The 20,203-nt window shown below is 59.6% G+C and overlaps 8 protein-coding genes across 8 annotated transcripts; 5 read left to right on the top strand and 3 right to left on the bottom strand.

The window, feature by feature from the left end:
* Nucleotides 1-3,855: 3,855 nt before the first annotated feature.
* Nucleotides 3,856-5,153, top strand: PLICBS_000610 (guanine nucleotide-binding protein subunit alpha; the record flags this gene model as incomplete). The annotated part of the gene is made up of 4 exons (XM_065599629.1): nt 3,856-3,973; nt 4,084-4,426; nt 4,493-5,049; nt 5,110-5,153. 4 exons carry the CDS (start codon nt 3,856-3,858, stop codon nt 5,151-5,153), a joined length of 1,062 nt encoding a protein of 353 aa, XP_065455701.1.
* A 2,355-nt stretch (nt 5,154-7,508) lies between these two features.
* PLICBS_000609 (uncharacterized protein) lies at nt 7,509-8,696 on the top strand (the record flags this gene model as incomplete). Its single annotated transcript, XM_018318365.2, has 3 exons — nt 7,509-7,751; nt 7,912-8,148; nt 8,226-8,696. 3 exons carry the CDS (start codon nt 7,509-7,511, stop codon nt 8,694-8,696), a joined length of 951 nt encoding a protein of 316 aa, XP_018183890.2.
* Nucleotides 8,697-10,053: 1,357 nt separating this feature from the next.
* Nucleotides 10,054-11,542, bottom strand: PLICBS_000608 (uncharacterized protein; the record flags this gene model as incomplete). Its single annotated transcript, XM_018318366.2, has 2 exons — nt 10,054-10,469; nt 10,696-11,542. 2 exons carry the CDS (start codon nt 11,540-11,542, stop codon nt 10,054-10,056), a joined length of 1,263 nt encoding a protein of 420 aa, XP_018183891.2.
* A 1,367-nt stretch (nt 11,543-12,909) lies between these two features.
* On the bottom strand, nt 12,910-14,145 carry PLICBS_000607 (uncharacterized protein; the record flags this gene model as incomplete). The annotated part of the gene is made up of 1 exon (XM_018318367.1): nt 12,910-14,145. One exon carries the CDS (start codon nt 14,143-14,145, stop codon nt 12,910-12,912), a length of 1,236 nt encoding a protein of 411 aa, XP_018183892.1.
* A 388-nt stretch (nt 14,146-14,533) lies between these two features.
* Nucleotides 14,534-15,100, top strand: PLICBS_000606 (RNA-splicing factor; the record flags this gene model as incomplete). Its single annotated transcript, XM_018318368.1, has 2 exons — nt 14,534-14,763; nt 14,833-15,100. 2 exons carry the CDS (start codon nt 14,534-14,536, stop codon nt 15,098-15,100), a joined length of 498 nt encoding a protein of 165 aa, XP_018183893.1.
* Nucleotides 15,101-15,808: 708 nt separating this feature from the next.
* Nucleotides 15,809-16,324, bottom strand: PLICBS_000605 (uncharacterized protein; the record flags this gene model as incomplete). Its single annotated transcript, XM_065599628.1, has 1 exon — nt 15,809-16,324. The coding sequence occupies one exon, from the start codon at nt 16,322-16,324 to the stop codon at nt 15,809-15,811; it is 516 nt and encodes a 171-aa protein (XP_065455700.1).
* Nucleotides 16,325-17,792: 1,468 nt separating this feature from the next.
* On the top strand, nt 17,793-18,260 carry PLICBS_000604 (uncharacterized protein; the record flags this gene model as incomplete). The annotated part of the gene is made up of 1 exon (XM_018318370.1): nt 17,793-18,260. The coding sequence occupies one exon, from the start codon at nt 17,793-17,795 to the stop codon at nt 18,258-18,260; it is 468 nt and encodes a 155-aa protein (XP_018183895.1).
* A 671-nt stretch (nt 18,261-18,931) lies between these two features.
* Nucleotides 18,932-20,120, top strand: PLICBS_000603 (uncharacterized protein; the record flags this gene model as incomplete). The annotated part of the gene is made up of 3 exons (XM_018318371.1): nt 18,932-19,111; nt 19,185-19,337; nt 19,413-20,120. The coding sequence occupies 3 exons, from the start codon at nt 18,932-18,934 to the stop codon at nt 20,118-20,120; spliced, it is 1,041 nt and encodes a 346-aa protein (XP_018183896.1).
* Between the last annotated feature and the right edge of the window lie 83 nt (nt 20,121-20,203).

Below are 20,203 nucleotides of genomic sequence, written 5' to 3'. Positions count from 1 at the left end.
GCCTGTGCGAAGCACGGGGCCTGCTTCTAGATGCCTTCCATCGTAGGGGTCCCCCGGCGCTTGGCGAGCCATGGCTCTCGGGAGGCGTGATACGCGGGTTTCAGCATGACGACGGAGCGAGCGGACGGGCTGCCGCTCCCGTCCGTCTGCCGTCCAAGTTGTAACGAGCCAATACTTCCAGGTTGATGCGAAGCGTTGTACCCTCTGGCGCGGGGTTCTTGGCACTTGCTACTCCGTGGAAAGCATCACGACCCCTGACGGTCCCCGAGCTTCCACATCGTCAAGGACAGACTCGTGCGCCTGAACGGCAACCGCAACCAATATTCGCTGAGCCGAGAGACCCGTTCCCTGTACGAAGTGCTGTATTACACGACCGCATTGGGGGGGTGAGATGAGCGCTGGCGGAGTTTGGGGGCGACAGGGCACGAGTAAGCCGGGAAATTGCAGGTCTCGCAGCCAAGTGCCGCATGACGACCCATGGGGGGCGGGCAGGCATGGCTTGCTGCCCGGCAATCGGTGATGTCTCGCCGCGCCCACGCAAGGTGCGAAGACGGGGGCGCGCTGAGTTGCTTGCTTGCCTGCATGCCTCCTTGGTCGCCGGGGGGTGTTTCTCCCCTGCCGGGTGAGTAAGGTCCGTACGTTCTTTGCACGAAGTACGAAATCATGCATGGACGTCCGAGTATGTACGAGCAGGCATGCATGTACTCCGTTCTTGTATGTTCGTAGTAGTACGGAGTAGTAGTAGTACAGGGAATTGCGCGAGCGTGCAGCAGCGTTCGTACGAGACATCGCGTGTCTTCGCTTGCGCGGACAGGGTTCTCATTTCGCAATGTTTCGCGATCTGACCACTGCTGGGCGGCCATGGGCCATGGGGGCCAGATTGCTTGCTTGCCTTGCTTGCTTGCCTTGCTTGCTTGCTTGCGGGCGGTGGATCCTGCAGCGGCGGCGCGGCGGCGAGGCGACATGGACCTGGGCGCAGGCTTGCGCTCGTCGCCCGCTGGCAACAAAGAAAAGGAGCCTGCACTGCAGAGACACGCAGCAGAGAAAGGGCCAAACACGGCCGAAACAGTGTGACACCCTCGATGAGACGATTGCCGTGTGCGCAGGCGCTCTCACGAGTTATGCTCTGGTCGTCTCGTGCTTGCAGTCGTTGTCGATGGGTTGTGCGACTTCAGCGACTGATGGAGGGCAGCAAAAGGTGACTGCGCGGCAGGGGACAAACCGGAGTATTGTACGTATTGCACGTATTGCACTATAGAAAGGCTGACATTGCATCTATTCAGTTTATTATTGCAGAAAGAACGACCATGAACCGGAGCCGTGGTTCAGCGAGTGTCCAGCGGCGGGCCATGTGCCCACTGTCTGAGCCCTGCAGGTACCTAAGGCACAGGCCCGCTAGGCGCTCGAGTCTCCGTGCGCCGACGCTGACACTGCCGGCGATCAACACCACTCTCGTCAGCATTGGCTCGCCCCGACGCGGCTCGCCTTCGTATTCATTCACTGCCTGCGCCCGCATCAAGTGCTGGTGCTGCGCCTTCATGCCCTGCACGATCAGCCGGCCGGGCTCATCAACCGCCGGGCGTCGAAATGCATGAGCTCGGCGCAGCCCTCCACGACGGCCCGGCCGAGCCCAAACTGTCCACCTCACCTCACGGGACTCTGGACGGAATGGGACGCGCTGTCGACGATGGCTGGCAGGCACACGAGTAAGGCGCCGGTAGGGGTTTCAGGTCCCCCCTCCACTGTACGGAGCCGAGGAGCGGCCAATACCCACCCGTCCCAAGAGAAGCTCGCTGCTAGCCGGCGACGGTTGAGCCCGCAATCCCCCTTAGCTCGCCCCTAGACATGGTTGCCCAGGCACGCCAGGGGAACTGCGAGACCTCCAGCAAGCTCAGACGGCGAACGGCCTACCTAGTACCCCCCCGGCCCATTTCAGGTTCCTGTCCGGGGTGGCCGCCTTCAGTTCGCCGCGTGTGGCCAGTCTGCGACCCCCATCCCGCACCGCCGTCTCGCACTCTCTGGCGGGTGGGCGTCATCTCGGTCGGAGCAGGGCCTGCACGAGCTTCTTTGTCGTCGCGGCGGCGGCAGCCGTCGTCCATTGTCGTCGCGGTGGAGGCGCAAAGACCCGGCCCCTCCGTTTAAGCTGAATGGCCGGCGGGCCCCCGACCCGCCGACCAACAGGGCAGAGAGCTGCGCGCGGACGTGCATGAAGAAGCAACCTCTCTGCTCGTCCCTCTCCTTTGTTGGGCGGAGGTTGCTGCTGACCGTGCTTGGTTGTCGACGGACAGACAGACAGACGGGCTGCCATTTTCTCACCCCCTCCCTCCTCGTCCTCCCCGTTAGCCGCCACTGCGTGCACCGTGGTGGCAGCGGGAGGGGAGGGTCACCTCAGGTACGGACGACCAAGTACCGGGGATCGCTGCTGAGACGGTGCCGCTGGTGCGACTGGACTGGGGTGAGGGACTGGCGGCCCGGCGCCATGCAAGCTGCAACTCCTGGCTGCTCTGTTGTGTACCTTGTGGAAGGTGCACTGTGTCCGGGTACTTGGGGGTCAGGGGCCCGCCGCAGCCTTATTTCGCTGCAAAATCCCCGTGGGACCGCCCGCCTCGGCAAGGCGGCTGTGCGTGCGCTCGCGGTACCGTTCCACCGTGCGGATCGCGTCTCCCCCCCGCCGGACCCCAGTGGGGCTCTGCCATCCAGTCGGGCCACCTGCGGCTGGTCGCCGTAGCTCCCCCCAGCCAGTGGCCTTGCACGGTCCCGCCCGCGATGCGCTGCTCCCAGGAGCTCTGGGCACAGTGCAGCACAGGGCAGCGCCAGCGCGGGCGCGTGCAGCAGCTTGCCCGGCCTGGGGATGGATTGGATTTGAGGATGGCCCTCTCTCCCCCCCAGTTCCCTGCCTCCACCGTACCAAGTAAAGGTACCTGGCCAGGCCACCAAAGCGCGCCGCAGCCCCAGGTACCTGCCCCGGCGTTCAGTGCACGCCCGCCCGTTGTTAGCACAACCGTCGCGCTCGACACCCGCCAGACACCTGAAGAGCCCGCCCCCCCCGGCGGGTGAATTGGACTGAAGTGAGGGTGCAGGGCAGTCCAAGCTAATAACCCAATGAGCGCCGCCGCCTGCGGTTTGGCTGGCCTGGCTCCCTATCCCGCCATTCTCCTTCCATCACTGGCTAGAGAGAGGTCCAGGCTCCCCCAGCCAGCCCTTCCTCTTTTCCCACCTCCTCCTCCCATCTCTTCCCCCCCCCAATCTCCGTCCAGGTTCTCCAATCCAGTCGCGAAGCACTGTTCTTCGACGAGACCAGCCGATTCAACCTCTCGCCCATCGAGCGCGCCTGGCATCTCGCCCTTCCCGACCGTCCCTATACTCGAGTCCATCTGTCGATTGGCAGCCTTCGACGCGAGTGCCACCGCCGTCCGGACCGGTAAGTTCTTGTGCTGCCCAGCTCAGCTGCTGTTTACCCCCGTTTTTGGCGGAGCCCCCGACCGCTGCTCCTGTCGCCAGGAGGCGGCGCGAACCCATTTCCATTGCGTCTGGCACGATTCATGCGTCTGCCGGACATGCAATCTAGCATTTCCAATCTCAACTCGACGTGGAAATATCCCGACTTCCACTCCTTCATCTCTTTTCTCCTTTTTTTTCTTTGCTGTTCTCCGGCGCAGTCAACCCTCACGCCCGCTGCGACGCCATCAAGCGCCTTCTGGACTGGACCCCTTTTGCTGACCCGCCTGCCCTGCTGCAGTTCTGCCGAGCGTCTCTGGTCCATTCATTTCGTCAACGAGTCCCTTTCCAGTCCCTCCTCTTCGAATCGAATCGATTTAAAAGACACGTCGCGGCAGCCGTCGACGAAGCGTCAAGATGGGTTGCGGCATGAGCACCGAGGAAAAGGAGGGCAAGGCCCGGAACGAGGAGATTGAGAACCAGTTGAAGAGAGACAAGATGATGCAGCGCAACGAGATCAAGATGCTGCTTCTCGGTATGTACCCCGGGCTTCTATCCGCCGTGGCCATTTGGGACCGTCCGGTGCACCCGCATTGGTCACCCAGCCAGCTCAGCCGACCCGAATCACTGACTGATGAATCGCAGGCGCTGGTGAATCCGGCAAGTCGACCATCCTGAAGCAGATGAAGCTCATCCACGAGGGTGGCTACTCCCGCGATGAGCGCGAGTCCTTTAAGGAAATCATCTTCAGCAACACGGTGCAGTCGATGCGTGTCATCCTCGAGGCCATGGAGTCGCTCGAGCTGCCCCTCGAGGACCAGCGCATGGAGTACCACGTCCAGACCATCTTCATGCAGCCGGCCCAGATTGAGGGCGATGTTCTTCCCCCGGAAGTCGGCGGTGCCATCGAGGCCCTGTGGAAGGACCGAGGCGTGCAGGAGTGCTTCAAGCGCTCGCGCGAATACCAGCTCAACGACTCGGCTAGATAGTAAGTTCACTCGCGCGTGTGGGCGTTGACCCATAGCTGGATACCGTCGCGCTAACCTTTGTGCAGCTACTTTGACAACATCGCGCGCATCGCTGCCCCCGACTACATGCCCAATGACCAGGACGTTCTGCGCTCGCGAGTCAAGACGACGGGTATCACTGAGACCACCTTTATCATTGGTGATTTGACGTACCGGATGTTCGACGTCGGTGGCCAGCGATCCGAGCGAAAGAAGTGGATTCACTGCTTTGAGAACGTCACCACCATCCTGTTCCTCGTTGCCATTTCCGAGTACGACCAGCTGCTGTTTGAGGACGAGACGGTCAACCGCATGCAGGAGGCCCTGACGCTGTTCGACTCCATCTGCAACTCGCGGTGGTTCATCAAGACATCCATCATTCTCTTCCTGAACAAGATCGATCGGTTCAAGGAGAAGCTGCCCGTCAGCCCGATGAAGAACTACTTCCCCGACTACGAGGGCGGCGACGACTATGCGGCGGCCTGCGACTACATCCTCAACCGCTTCGTCAGCCTCAACCAGCACGAGACCAAGCAAATCTACACTCACTTCACCTGCGCCACCGACACCACGCAGATCCGATTCGTCATGGCTGCCGTTAACGGTACGTGCTCCTGAATGGCCACAGGAGAAAGCGACAATGTTTACTGACGGTGCTTGTTAGACATTATCATCCAGGAGAACCTCCGGCTGTGCGGCCTGATCTAAACGACTGCACCATTTCTCGATTTGCTTGTTTTAAAACACGAATACCCTCCGACTCGATTACGACCACCCGAAGGGCCACGGAGAGACGGCTCATGATTTCTTTTTCATTGTACTCGTAACAGCGCTTCGAAAGATCTGGAAAGATCCCGCAACCCGCTCTATTGGTCGCCCTTTTCTCCTTGACGGATCGAAACGCGGACGCTGCGTCTTGCTCGAGTGCAGATGATACCCGGCGTCTCGCGGAGCTGCGCAAGTGTAGGGAGTGCGCGTGACCGCGAGACGACATGCCGCAGGGGCAAGCAATGCGCCCCTGCGCAGGAACGGGCGAGGAAATAGAGACGCAGTAGCGAGGTTTTCGGGCGAACGGACTCCTGCATCTGGCAAGACGATGCGACGGTGGCGGTCATCTACTTTGTTTAATTACGAAATCCCCTTTTCCCTACCTTTTCTTTCGCATTCTTCTGCCCTGTTGCGTGCGCTCCTTTCTGTCGGTGAGTCGAATTTATACTCGTGGGTCGAAGTCGCGGGAGGATGAATTGCGGCGGCCGCGGCGAGCGGAGAGATGAGATGCAGGCATTGTCTAGAGAAGAGGACGGGAGGGCGTCGGCCATGGTCGGGTGGATGAGCCGGCCCGGATTGAGGATAACGCTCCACAAGGTCACACTATCCTGGTTCCAGCTCCTCGTGCGACTAAACACATACCGCCTCAGTCTCTTGGTCACTGCAGCGGCGCATAAACGCGCCGTTGCACCAGCGTGAAAGTATATTCTGTGAAGCATCGCTCGCGAGTCAGACTGATGCTCGCGCGGCTTACCAATAGTCCTATGCGACCTTCGGTGAAACGACATAGCAGTCTCTGGCGTTACATACATGCCTAGGCTCGTATTCCGAACGAGAAGAGCTATTTGGGCCCCGGGTCTTTTCCAGTCGGCCGCCACGGGGAAGGGTATCGTGAGGCAGCGACAGCAACGGTAGCAATGATAGCAGCGGTGGTAGTCAAACCGAGAAGAATGATTGGTCTCCAATGAGCTTCTCGCTTCCATGTCACCGTCCACGGGAAAAGCGCACTTCCCAGTTAAGATACACTCGTCTCCTCCTACTCCTGCGGCGGCCATGGTCTCCGGGAAGCGCGCGCGTGGCGTGCGGAAACGGCCGGGGCGCGGGCGGCCCATGAATAAGGCCGGCCGAGCACTTTGAAACGGTCTGAAGATCGAAACCAAACCAAACCAAACCACCACCCGATGACTGAGGCGTGATGGTACGTAGGCGAAAAGGGCGGCCGGACTTGGAGCAGGCCGAGGATCGAAACGACTTCGTCGCCCTCGGCCACGGTCTGAGACGCGGCGGGCTCACAAGTGCCTCGCGTTTTGGAAACCAAGGCTCTCCGCGGGCGCCTCGAAACGGCGTCTGACGACCGAGTCGGTGCCCGAGCCACTGGCGCTGCTGCGATGTTGAGACGCAGACATGCCGAAGCAGCGGGCTTCGCGAGGGGGCATGTATCCATCCTGCGCTGTACTGTACATGCACCACCGTCGCCGCAAGAGGTTGCTAGCGGCTGGCTGGCCGTACGACGCCACGGCGGTGCTTGCCTCGGAGGGAGTTTGACGATTGAAACGCAGCCGGGGCTCTCTCGGAAGCGGTCTGGTGATGTGTGTGTGGTCCATCGTCGTTTCCTGGACACCCGGACGCCAGGCGGAACGGGCGTCGCTGCTCGCCTCGGAACCGTTTGACGATCGAAACCAAACGTTGGTCGATCCAGCAGCACCCCTGAGAAGAGGCTGGAGGATCAAGCGCGAGGGAACCTCGCCATCTTCCGGATCGGCGGTCATGTCGGCATCCGGGTGCCTCGTGACATGGGACCGTGGAGGATGAAATGTATAAAGACCGTCTGGCTTCTCTCCTGGATAGGGTCTCGTTTCTCCAAGCTCTAGCAGTGGTTGACTCACCTTCAGTTCTTCAGTCTTCATCGTGCCGGGTTCTCACACGATACGCTGGGTCGTATCTCTTTTGTATATTCCGACGTCGGGTTAAATATCTTTCTCTCTCTTCTCTTCGTTTCTTGTCAAAGATGCGGTATTCGTACAACACCGTGCTCGCAGCGGCGCTGGCTGCCGTCTCTCCGCTGGTCGAGGGCCATGGCTTTCCTCAGAGTGCCGTAAGTATCCCCCATCCGCCCCATGTCTCTTCCTCTGCGAGAGATGTACGTCTCGGGCGGCGATGGTGGTCACGTAGACGAAGAGAATCGTCGGCGAGTCCATCGTCTGTTTTTCACCTCGTCTCCCACCCTCCCCCTTCTCCAGCCCGCACCTCGCTGACGGTCGGGCGACGCAGCGAGGCGACCTAACGCCCGACGAGATGCCGCCGCTCAACTATATCCGCACCGCCGCGACCGAAGGCCCTGTCGCCCGGACGGAAATCGGTTCGCCCGTCCAAAAGGCAAACCTTAAGAGCGTGGGTCTGGGCGTCACCACCGCCTACGGCCGGACGCAGATGGAGAGCGGGTTCGCGAGGGCCATGACCTACGCGGGCGCCAGCGTGCCCAAGGTGCGGACCAACGGGGAGGGCTGGATCGGCGGCGAGTGGCATGTCGTCACTTCGGTGAGCCTTTTTCTATCTCTGTTTTTCTCCCTTCGTCTCTTTCCCTTCCCTAGCCCTCGTCTCGGCTGCGCAACGCGTGTGCGAGATTTCGCGATCTTCTTTGCCTAACATCTGTGTCTGAGCCCTGACGCTGACCTTGGTCCTCCCTCGCGCTTGAAAGGATGGCGGCGGCCCAGTCAGGGCCATTGTCGACACCACCGCGAAGGGCGATTTCAGGCAAGGCATCGAGCTTGAGAACCTCGTGCAGGTTCCCGGCCAGCGGGGCGAGATTCGAAAGCAGGCCGATGGCGCCGGCGGCAACGGTGGTGGTGGGAATGCCGGCCGGAACAACATCGTCTCGAAGCTTTTTGCCCGCTTTGCCCTCCAAAAGCGCGCCGACAACATCAACCAGAACTTTGTACGTCTCTCAGGTCTCGAGATCCCCCTCGCAGCACCCTGAGGCAGGCAGACACGCAGGCACTGACAGCAACGCAGGAATACAAGTTCAGGGTCCCCCGCGGACTGAGCTGCACCGGGACAGTGGGCAACGCGACAAACGTCTGCGTCATGAATGTTGTCAATACCAGCCCTGCCGGGCCCTTTGGCAACGCTGTCGTCTTCCAATCGGGGACCGAAGGGCAGAACTCCACCAGCGGGACGGCTCCCGGCGACAACAACAACGGCGGCAGCACCGACGACAACTCGCTGACCGGCCCCGCCAAGGACACCAAGGGACCTGCCTCTCCCGCTCCCGGCGCCGACAACGGCTCCCCCAACGGCGGCAACAAGAGCGGCGGCACCGATGACAACACCATCGACGGCGGCGGCAACAACAACAAGAACGGCAACGACAAGTTGCGTGTCCGGGCCGCTCGTCGCGCTCTACCCGTCGTCGCCGCCTCTGGTCACCACAGCGAGGGCAAGGGCCACAGCAAGGACAAGGTCCGCCGGTTCTTCACGGCCTAGGCCGGGGGAAACGAACAAAAAAGAGCAAGCTCTCTCATTTCTTTTTTTGTATCTAACCGTCTCTCGTTTTCGTGGTCGTCTTAGGAGCTGGCTTCCTACCCCTTGGAATTTAATCCGTACGTCGTCGGCGGTGGAATGACTAGCAGTTTTTTTTTGTATTTGCCAGCCGTACAGGTTACAGAGTATCTTTAGTTTCAAGCCTAGCCTGCAACCCCCCTTGCTGACCTCGTATCGCCGGTGACGTTGAGACCCTCATAAGACTTGCCTCGCCACGTAGCCCGAGCTGCGAGCAACCGCCACGCGAGCAAGGACAACGTAACCTTGTGCATGTTCGGGTGAGCCAGCCGTCGTGCCGCGAGGCTGCCCGGGAGCTCAGGGCCTTAACTTACCTGCGAGCCTGCTCTGCTCTTCTCTGCTCTGGCATTCAAGACATGTTACGTGATTCACCTGTGCAGCTGCGAGCCGCCACGAAATCAAGAGACAAACTTGCTGTTCGAATGTACGAGAAAAGAATTATAGAGACGCCCAAGCCCCTTCAAGTAGCCCCCAATTCCATCCTCCTTGACCGGTGGCCGACCGAGACAGACACAGAGCGTTGCCCACGGGCGTGCTCGATGCCTGGTCAGCAAAAACCAGAAGTACTAATGTACAGGACAATTTCCTTTCCGGGATGAACGAACTCATGAAAGAAATGAAAGGAGACAAAGGGCACTGGCCTTGAAAGATCCAGAGCGAAAGAACCCAGCCACAGAAGGCGTCTCCCGTGCAGAACCACGCCAACAGCCGATTCCCTCACATACAACGCCCCAACATCCTTCGATCGACGGCCCGTGTGGTCCGCAGAGGTGGTGTCGGAATGCCGCAGAATCAATCAAGCCCGAGGCAGACTAGGAAAAAAGGACAAAACGCGAAACCCGCGGTATTCTCGACAAGGACGCGTTGGCCTTGTTGATGCATCATCCCACAGGTGGGGGAGCAAAACGTAGCCACTCGGAAATGCGCAAATGGGGTATCGCAGCAATGGCAATGCATCGCAATGTTCTGTTTGTAGGCACACGTTAGCAGGCATCCAGCAGAATTGTCTGCCAAAGGCAGGAGAGGAGGGTGGTAGCGTACCATGACGTCGTAACGCGAAGTTCATCTAGCGTGCAGCTGCCAGGAAGCTGCAGGCAGGCAGGTATCGGTAGAGTTGCCTCAGACAAGGGAGAAGAGTCGGCGGCTTGCAAGATGTGGCTTAGTACTCGCCCGGTTCGGGGGTGGGGTCGTAATACTGAGCATTGCGTTGCTGGAGCCAGCGGAGGAGTAGCTCGTCAGCGCTGCCGGGGTTGTTGGGGCCGGCAGCACCACCAGAGCCGTTCTACTGCTGCTGCTGATTCTGGGCCGACGACGCGGGGGCACCGGTGGGCGCGGTCGGGTTATGGATGGTCCTGAGGTATTCGTCATACTCGGCGATCCGCATGCCGAGCTCCTGAGCAGCGGATTCGATCCTCGCGAGCATACGTTCTTCGTGGGTGGCGACAACAGCGCCGTTGAGGCCACGAGACATGGCACGGTGGACGCCTTCGTTCATGCGATACTGGCCAGCGCTGCCGCCGGAGAGGTTGCGGAAACCGACTGGCTGGGTGGCGGTCTGCACAGGAGCTTGTTGCTGCCGAGGGAGATACGGCGGAGGGGCAGGGATTGACTGGCGCTGCTGCATCTGACCCTGGGCCGCGACGGGGGCGCCTTGAGGGACGCCATGGCCTTGCTGGCGGTTGCCGCTATTGTCGGGAACTGCGAGGGTTAGTCCCATGACGTCTCGTGATAGGTGATGAGGATATGGTGCGAATAGGAGGGCAAGTTTGCGAGTGTGGCTGAGGATTCCGGAGTGAAGAATGAAAAGAAGATGTTGAGGAGAGAGAAAGGTGAGGGGGTGAGAATGGGACCGGGATGGGCAATTTATAGGCGGAGCCCGCAGCTGCGCACAGCTGCGAGGACTAGAGGAATGAACAGAACTTACCATGGAAGGTGCACCGGGCACCGCTAGCGTTGAACCAGCAGTTGGAGCAGCTGTTGCACATGAGTCCCTCGTGGACGACGCAGCTGTTCCAGGGACCGTGGCCCTTGCGGCAGTTCTTGCACTGCTGCTCGGCAGGGGTTCCGACGACATGGCATAGAAGGGCCTCGACGTTGCTGCGACGGTCGAGGTTGAGTTTCTGTCCGGGGCGGCGCTGGACGGGCTCGCGGCGAGCCGGTTCGCCGGCGAGCTTGACGCACTGGGCGCTTTCGATCTTGGGTCTGTCGCCATAGGTGCGACGGACCATCTCTTCGGCGGTCATGGGCTGGTCGTCATCCTCCTCGTTGCTGTCGACAGAACTGTTGTGAGTTTCGTCGTTCTCGTATGAGGAGGAAGAGGTGGGTTGGGCCTCATGTGGACCTTCAGAGGATTCGTCGTGACGAAGAGGCGGAAGGTTGTCCGCGCTGTTGTCCGAGGTTCGGTACGCCCCGTCCGTGATGGCGTCGGCGACCATGTGGGCCACGTCGGCCATCTGGGCGACTGGCGCATTCACGGCTTTGAAGGTGTTGGTACGTGGCTGGGTCTGGCTGGACTCTCGCGCACTTCCGGCGGTGGCAGGAGGGCTGCTTGCGAGGGACGAGGATCGGGACAGCTGGGTCATGGCCCGGCCCTTGGGAAGCTTGGTACGGCCCTGCTGGGCACCGACAGCCTCTTCGAGGCGCTGCTGCACCCGAGGCGAGTTTGAACGAGACCGCTGGCGGGAGCCGGTGGCTCTCGCCGGCGAAGCCGTCTTGTTGACGCGGTTGGGGCTCTTGAGGCCCCTGCCGCCTCTTGCTCCCTTGGCAGGCATTGGGCTGACGGTTTCAGGCAAGGAACTCGAATGAGTCGAAGGAGGTAAAAGAGGAAGGGGCGTGTAGTCTGTTCACGCGGCGGGATCGTCTGTTGGGGTGCTGGTGCAAAGGCAAGATGGCCCGAGTGCCCGAGTGCCTGAGTGTGGAAGAGTCGAGGAGAGTGTGCAGAGCGAATACTCAAGAGTTGCGCGAAGCCAAGTCTATCAACACCAAAAAGGAGCCTCAAGAAGAGAGTGAGGCAAGGTGTGAACAGCGTCGTGGCTCAGATGGTGGTGGAGTATGAGTGAGGCAGTTGGTGATAGTTGAGTGATGGTGAGGTGAAGAGTGCGAGAGGGGCAGCTGGAGGCACCTGGCGCGCGGTGGGGGGGAGCGGCAGGTATTTATACTCTGCAGCAGGGTCGGCGAGGGTGCGAGTGATCGGGTTGCATCAGGCGCAGCAATTGTCTTCAGCGGGAGCACAATGGCCGTGAACAGAGCGGCATTGTCGTCGAGCACAGCGCACAATGATAGTGGGCGAGGTTGACAATCAGATCTATTGAGGTTGAGGAAGGGCGATTTTGGGCAGTTGGCAGGGTTTCGCGTGCCAGGCAGGCAGCCTTATGTCAGCCTGCCCCTTCTGCTTTTGGGCAGCTTTTTTTTCTCGCCCGGCACGCGTTTCGAGGCAACGCGCTCGCGCGTGACTCCACCCACTGTTTTAACACTGTGCCGGTCACGTTTCCGACTTACACGCCGCAAAGAAACGGCCGCTCGACCTGAAATGCGACATGAACCGCCCCTGTGTGCGGCTTGCGGTCCCGTTTTCTGTTCTTTCGTCTCGTCTTTGGCGCCAGTGGTCAATCAACCCCGGATCACTCGCGAGAGCCTCGATCACCCGTTCATCGGCCTCCCCCCTCCCCCCGTTCCCCCCGCGAGCACCCGCCTTCCCTCTCGCTCTTTTGTTTCAACAGGCAAAGAGAGGCCGTGAAAGGGCAGCTGGCGATGCGTTTTCACTTGGGCCCTTTACCCGTCACCCCGATCAGCTCAGACCAACGGAACAAAGGCAGCCTGCGTAGTAGGGCCCTAGCCCAAACTCGCCGCCTGCCACCCTCCGCTCCCGCCTGCTCACATGCGCACACAATAGCCGCTCAAGAAATCTGACGGATCTATTGGATATGCCTCCTTGATCGAGCCGGCTGTTCCCCCATCACCCCAGTCTACGACCGCTGTTCACATCCCCACGCACTCCTCGTGGCGGTTCCAAACTTAGCGCTAGCTCGCACGGGCAAACAATAGCTTTTCAACGGTATATTAGAGATTTCTTCTCAACGAGTCTCTAGCCCGTCTCCCCAATCACTCTGCTCACGTTGAATCCGGCGTCCCCCCTCCCTCACGCACCCGAACCCCCGGGCCGGTTCCACATGTCTCCTCCCCGGCCCTCCGTGATGTCCTTCCACTGCTGCGCGAACTCGCGGAGCCCGCCTTCACCACCCATGCTTGCGTCCACCACTTCCTTGGGTAGCTTGTGCGCCGAGTACTGCGACGTGCTGAAGTTAAACGCAGCGGGGTCGTTCTTCTCTATGAGACGCAGCTCCGGCGCCACGTCGGGGCTGTACTCGACCTGGTCCTCCTCGTCGTCGCTTACGTCTGCTGCGGCCTCACCTGAAGGGACTGATCCGTACAGCGGATCTTTGACCTCGGCGTCTAGCAGCTCCTGCCACGAAAAGAGCAACGAGTCCGTCCGCGGCGCCCAGGGGTTAATGTCCATTAGCCGCACGTTACCCAAGCCATCCTCCGCCAGTGAGCTCTCCGGGAGGTAGACGTCAAAGGTGAAGCTGGCGTCCGGGAAGGTGAGGCGCAGCTTGTCATGGAAGAAGCGGCGAATCTTACGCCAGATACTGGGCCTCCGGCGCTCGAGGAAGGCGTAGTAGTTGAGGTCGCGCTGGGCGATGCCGATGAGGGCGCGGTGCTTGACGAAGCAGCGGAACTCGAGCGCCACGTGGGGGTTGAAGAAGGGCCGCAGCACGAGAATCGGGGCGAGCGGACGGGAGGGAGGCGCGGCGGTACAACCGTCAAAGGCGTGCGTCAAGTCGTGCGAGACAAAGGAGGACGACTTGAGCAGGAGATAGATGTCGTTGGGGGTCGTGCACTTGAGTGTATTCTGATGCGGTGAGATCCATTTGGCGTCCTTGGGCGATGACCAGTTGAGCTTGGGCGCCACCGCGCCGCCCAGCTCTGCGATCTTGTCCTTGATGAGTTGGTGCGTCTCGGGGAACCTCTTGTTCGGGGGCAGGCGCTCTGGCTCGTCGGCCTCATCATCATCCGAGTCGTCCGCACGGTCAAGTTGCGGCCGCTGTGCCGCTCCCGTGGCCCATGAAGAATGCCACTCCTCCTCTACCTCTCCTCCCTCGGCCTCATCGTCGTCTGCCAGGACGATGCCGTCCTCTTGGAGGTATGACACCGCGCTCTGCGGGAGCGGGATGATGCGTGACTTGATACATGAGCTGCGGTAGCGCGGGAACCAGGAGTCGTAGGAGCAGTTCTGGATGTGGTCTTTGGTGACGGGAGGGAAGACCAAGTCTTCGAGGTTGCCGGGCTCGGCGTCCACGGATGGGAGATGGGGCATTGTGAATTCGTGTCTGTTGACTGGTTTGATGAAAAGGGTGGGCACTGGACTGGGTGACGACTGAAAGATGGATGAAAGGGCGTATTTATATAGAATATGTCTGGATGACACTTTGATAGAGTTTAACTGTCAGGAAACCCAGAGCCCGCCATTGCGACTTGAGTCATCGTCTCGACGCCTGGCCGCCACTATGAATTTGTACGACTCGAACTAACGAGACGCCGCAGCGACCCCACGTTTATCGATTCTGCCACTCGTTATCGTCGCAACCCGCCTCACCGCCTGCCAGAATTGTCACGGCCCTCTACCGCTGGCGTCACCTCCATCATCCGCATCTTCAGCGTGGTTGCCCTTTTGCGACACGACACTTACGAATCCATGCGCCATAATGTCTGACAACGTTGGCCTGTCCACGCCCCGCGGCAGCGGCACCTCGGGCTACGTCCAGCGCAACCTCGCGCACATCAGGCCCCGCGACCAAGCCGCGCCCTACCCCAAGGACCTCGACAGCCTGCGGCACCGACAGCGCCAGCCCGACAAGGGCATCCTCGAGCACGACCGCAAGCGCCAGATCGAGGTCAAGGTGTTTGAGCTGCGGGACAAGCTGGAGGACGACGAGTACAGGCCCCGGCCATCATGCCTTCGCCACCATGCCTTCGTACTCGATTTACTGACAGACCTGTCTAGGGTCGACGAAGAGGAGATTGACCGCCGATGCGACGAGCTGCGGCAAAAGCTGACCGCGGAAGCCGAAGTGGGAAAGAAGACCGGCGGCCCGAGAAAGACGTTCAAGGAGCACCAAGTCCATGAGATGGCCGACGCCAAGATCAAGGAGAGCGAGCGGTTGCGAAGGGCCCTCAAAATCAGCTCCGACTACGAGGAGGGCAGCCACTGGAAGCGACAAGAGGAGAGGCTGCGGACAGCCCTCGACAGGGAACCGGATGCAAAGGAGTAGGGCTTCTCCGCTCGAGGGACAACGAGCGTATCACCTTGCAATGCGCTCTCGATGGACGAATACACCACGATACCCACGACCACTGCGCGGCCTGCAGTACCTTGAGTACTCAAATCAGTCGACGGACTGTAGAGGCTATGACAGTGTCCGCTCATTATTTGTCGGGAAAAGACTCTGGCTCGCTAAGAACCCCTCTGCCTCACCCTTGATCGCACCCGAGCTGGGACATTACCACAGGAAACGGATGGCGAGCTATATTTGGACGAGCCGCTTTGGGAGGTTTTCCGAGAACAGGAATGTTACTGTAGTGTGCAGTGCAGGGCTGTAGTACTAGACACAAGCTCGGCCAGAGATGAACGGCAGCTATTGGGAAAGTTTGACCAAAGCGTCGCGACTATTTGCTTCGCGAAAGACGGGGCAGCCGCAGACAGTCTATACGAAAACGCACTGACCGCTTCGTCTACCAACTTGCATGATTGGCTTATATCCTATGTCATGACCACACCTGTCCTCGCGGGTAGCCAGGTGAGAGAGCAATGAGTCCATTCAGTCTGTGTGGGGAGTACGGTCGTGGTCTGTATTAAGACTGAAGTTTGCAAGTCCAGTCTTTAAGGTACTCCTGCGGAACGGGCTGTTTTACTCCTCCGGCCGGCCGGGTCGTGTGGCCGCGCCTGTCGCTTGGTTCCCATAGCCAGAACCGTTACACTCTCAGACTGGCCTTAGCAACGCAGAAACTTTACTGACTCGGCTGTCTGAATCGAACTCGAAATGCAAATAACGCTTATTAACCTCGTACCGGTCGAAGTTCGGTCCGACGCGTTCCGGATTGCCTAGGAGGGCCGCGACATCGGCACGGAGCGCCGTGGGCGACAACCCGTCTATTAGCGCCGTTGGTCGTGGATATAGTCCGTAGGTCTCATCTTGGCCGTCACGCTGCGTCCGCACCATGATCATCTCCAAGACGCCGTTCTCGAAAAGCAGGTCTGTTCCGGCCGGCTTGAATGTAAAGTATGTCGACTGCTCGCCGTCGAAGTCGAACTCTGATACCTCCATTTTGGGACCCACCAGGACAATTGTTCTGAGGATTCGGCTGTCGGACTGGAGGCACCCCAGCGCGTCCAGCATCACAGCCATTTCTCCAGTGATAATGGTTATTTCCTCTTCTTCCGGGTTGTCTCGCGCATTTGTCGGGGACGATGCCGGCTCCCTCGGGTGGGTGGCCATGGCCGGGGATTAAAGTGTCTGGAAGCTTTGTCGATAGAAATGACAGGGAGGAGGGAGAAAAGAAAGCTCTGAAACGAAGGCATCAATGGCACCGGCGCAATAGCAATGACTTGCTGACAGGACCTTCATATTGAGGTGAGTCGTCAGGAGGTGCCCCGCTCTCAATCGATGCACTATATTCAGCCTCACAGATGACCCAGACCTTAGCGGCAGCACCCAAAATTGGCGTTGCTACAATGATTTTCTAGATTAACGAGGGTGAGGCTGAAACCGGTCGGTCAGGAGTGTACAAGTTGGCCCCGGTCAAGACTCAAGAGATGGCACGACCCGCGTTCAGCCAATATTGGACGCTGTTCTAAACTTCTGTTGATTGGAAAAAGGGACGCTCAATACTGTACGGACACCACGGTACAGTAACGCATTATTGCCATTCGCAGCCGCTATTCCGCTCTCGTGTACGGTGGGCAAAAGTAGAGCACCGGATGGAAACTCACATATCACATGAGGACTGTGAAAGCTGCCTGGCCCGAGCCTCGCATGACGCAAGTCTCGCCTCTTGCCGACGCCACGCCAGGACGAGTGCCGTTGATCTGTGTGACTGCTGCAAGGGCATGAGCACTCTCACCACTAATGTACTGTACAGTACAGTACTGTACTGTAAGTACAACATCCCGGGAATGAAAGTTGTTTGCGCACGGAAGAGTCCGTGCATCTCTCGCGCGATAGGACTATGGATTGACCTGAGCGTTCTATCTAGCAGCCATACCCGAAGCCGCATTGCACCAGTCTCACCGCTTCGCTGCCAGCGCTGCTCAGGCCTGAGCGAATAAGCTGGCCACGAGAACGGTACCGTCGTCGCTCCCCGGCACGGCGACGTCTAGCCGAGAAATTTCGCCGAACGGCTGGCCGATCATGGTATTCGCTGGCTGTCTTGCGAACGGCCGGGCCGACTGCTCCATGCAGGTCATGGGCATGCCGGACGGCAGTTACGCCCTATACCTTGGGATCGAAGATGGTACTGAATGTTACGCCAAGAAATTCGTCTAGTCTGGGGTTGTTAGCGATCCGACGTAGTTTGGTTCCTCGAAGCTAAACAGGGTTGTCTCTGTTGTCATCACATGCCACCTTCGTAGATGACTTATACATAGCTAGTTTCGAAAGATGAAAGCCATAGCTACGACAAGACGCAATAATGGTCGGAAGTACAATGCCGCCGAGCGCATGTCGACACTCGGTAGTGGCCTTGAGCCGTTGGCAAGCTCGGTCGCTGAAGAGGCCCGCGCAAACACAGTTCTAGGCTGTATGCCCCAGCCTCGAGCTGACCTATGTATATGCCGAGATATAAGTGGCGAACTCGAGGAGAGTATAAGAGCGTGGAGCTCCAGTCCGTATCTATCTGCCGGAATCCATCGACTTCCATTCATCGCTACGGCATAGGAACACGCAGGTCCTCACATCAGACGTCAAAATGCAACTGTCTTGGGTCACGCTCCTTGCCTTTGGCACCCTCACACTCGCCACCCCGATTGCGAATGGCAACACGGACATTTCGGAACAGGCAGACGAATCTTTCCTCACCGCCGACGTTTATGAGCAGTCTCTCGTAGACAGCATTTCTGATGCGGCCGACGTGGAGGACAGCAAGCTGCAAGGCGACGATGACGAGGACGACGACGGCTTGTTGCCCGGCGACCCGGCTGACGCCAGTGCCGAGCTCGACGGCAAGGGTGGCGGCGGCAAGGGTGCCAGGTCCGGCAAGGGCGGCAAGCCCAAGGCCGGCCGCAAGAACAGAGTGACGTGCAAGGGAGGCATGTTTCCGAACTTTGAGAAGTGCCACACGCCTCTGTCCTACTGCTCCGACGGGCATTATCACCCGTACAAGGACGTCCAGGACACTTGCCACCAGCACTGCTCTTGCGTGGAGAGCGCCGACTAGAGAGACGTTTCGACACATGTTCGAGACGTAAGTCGACATGAGAATGAGGCCCATCCTTGACGAGGTTGCGAGTGGCCGCTGACCGGCTTCAAGGCACATTCACAGAATAGTCGACCTGGCTGCACTGAAGGTTGATGAGCACATGCTGCAGGCGGCTGGTATAGCGCATAAACGCGTAGACTATTGCTCGAGCTATAGACGGGAATAAGAGCTTAATACATTATATAATATCGATCTCTAGTAAAAGTAGATAACCGTATAGTCCAGCCTAGTGAGTCGTATAATTAAATCGGTGCCGGGTTGTAACTGTCTTTTAGGTGTGTTTTATAGATAGTGTATACTGTACATAAGTACCTCGCCGTCTGAATGCTACCCGCCCAGGTGAGATTTAAACGCATGTGCCGTGTAAGCTCCAGCTGCTACGAGCGCAGTGGCTACAGTGCATTATAGCGATGTGGCTACTGCAGGGTCGCATCCGACCTTCCATAGGTTGGTAGGTGACTGCCCGGGCGGCACGCTGCCCCCCGCATCGGGCCGCCAGCACTCACCTGCAGGCGAACCAGCCAGCAGCACAGAACCCGAGGTAGACCTTAGTTCCACCCACGTCATTGCTCCCCGATGCCACCTGGACCCTTCAACTTCATCGACGTCCACAACCACAACGCGACACCATGGCGCGCCTGTCGTATAGCCCTGCGGCGGCGCAGGCGACCGCAAGCGACTCCCAACAGATAGCCGTCGTTCAGCTGTCGCAGCTGCTGTCCCGACTTCAGCAGAGCGTGCTGCATCCCACACCCGAGCGAGAGCATCGACTACGGACGAGCGAGTACGAGAGGGCCAGGCTGGAAGCTGTAGGTGTTTTGCCCTCCCTATCCAAGGCCGCCGCCATGTAATAGCCGGGACACGCTGACGCGCGACGTCCAGAACCTCGAGTATGCGCGGGCGCAGCTGTTCAAGCTTGAGCAGGATGCCCTGGCTCTCAAGGCGCCCACGCGGAGGCTGGAGCTACAAGGTGCTCTCACCGCGCACAGGGACACGTTGGACACTCTGTTAGACAGGCTGGAGGACCTCAAGCAGGTGAGTCTGGGCGTACCATGCGCTGCCGCGCCCACGAAGAGCGCACTGTGGCTGACCATGGTGACACGTCGACAGATTGCTGCAGATGAAGAAGCCGATGACAGCTCCGATGAAGAGGACCTGCTGGGAGATATCGTGCCGACACCCAGCGAAAGCATGGACTCGACGTCCGCGGAGGCGACGGAAGACCGTTCTGTCCGCGAAGCGACTCCCGATCCGCCGTCCCCGACCCCGGGCGCAGTCCCGGAACCTCCTCCCGCCCCAAGTGCTGCTCCTCCCCTGCCCATAGACGTCTCGCCGACGACTACGACGCCACCCGCATCCCTCCCGACTCAGACATCCCAGACCCTACGCTCACGAACGGGCACACAAACACCGACCTCACACACCACTGCGCGGGCAACCCTCTTCGCCAACCGTCGACGAGGCGAGGCAACCAGTCCGCAGACGTCGACCGCCACCGCCGAGGCCATCCTCGACCATCAACGCGTCGAGCAGGACGCCCTGTCCGATTCGATCCTCAAGATGGCGGGCGCCCTCAAGGCCAGCTCGCAGCGCTTCTCGACAACGCTCGAGGCGGACAAGGAGGCGCTCGGCCGCGCAGGGGAAGGCATGGACCGCACTGAGCGCGGTATGGACGCGACGAGGGGTGGCATGGGCGCGCTGCGGCGCATGACCGAGGGCAAGGGCTGGTGGGGGCGCATGATTCTGTACGCGTGGGTGTACGGGCTCATGCTCTCGCTGGTGCTCTTGGTGTTTGTGATGCCCAAGCTGCGGTTCTGAGGCATCACTGTTCTTGGCATGGCGTTACGAAGGTGGATCTTTTCACGACGAGATATCACATGTATGCGTATTGAGCGAGAGAG

The sequence above is a fragment of the Purpureocillium lilacinum genome (genome assembly GCF_023168085.1).
Source record: "Purpureocillium lilacinum CBS 284.36 DNA, scaffold_1, whole genome shotgun sequence".
Lineage (NCBI taxonomy): Eukaryota > Fungi > Ascomycota > Sordariomycetes > Hypocreales > Ophiocordycipitaceae > Purpureocillium > Purpureocillium lilacinum.
The sequence above is the reverse complement of the archived record's forward strand: the minus strand, read 5'-3'. Positions and strand labels throughout refer to the sequence as shown.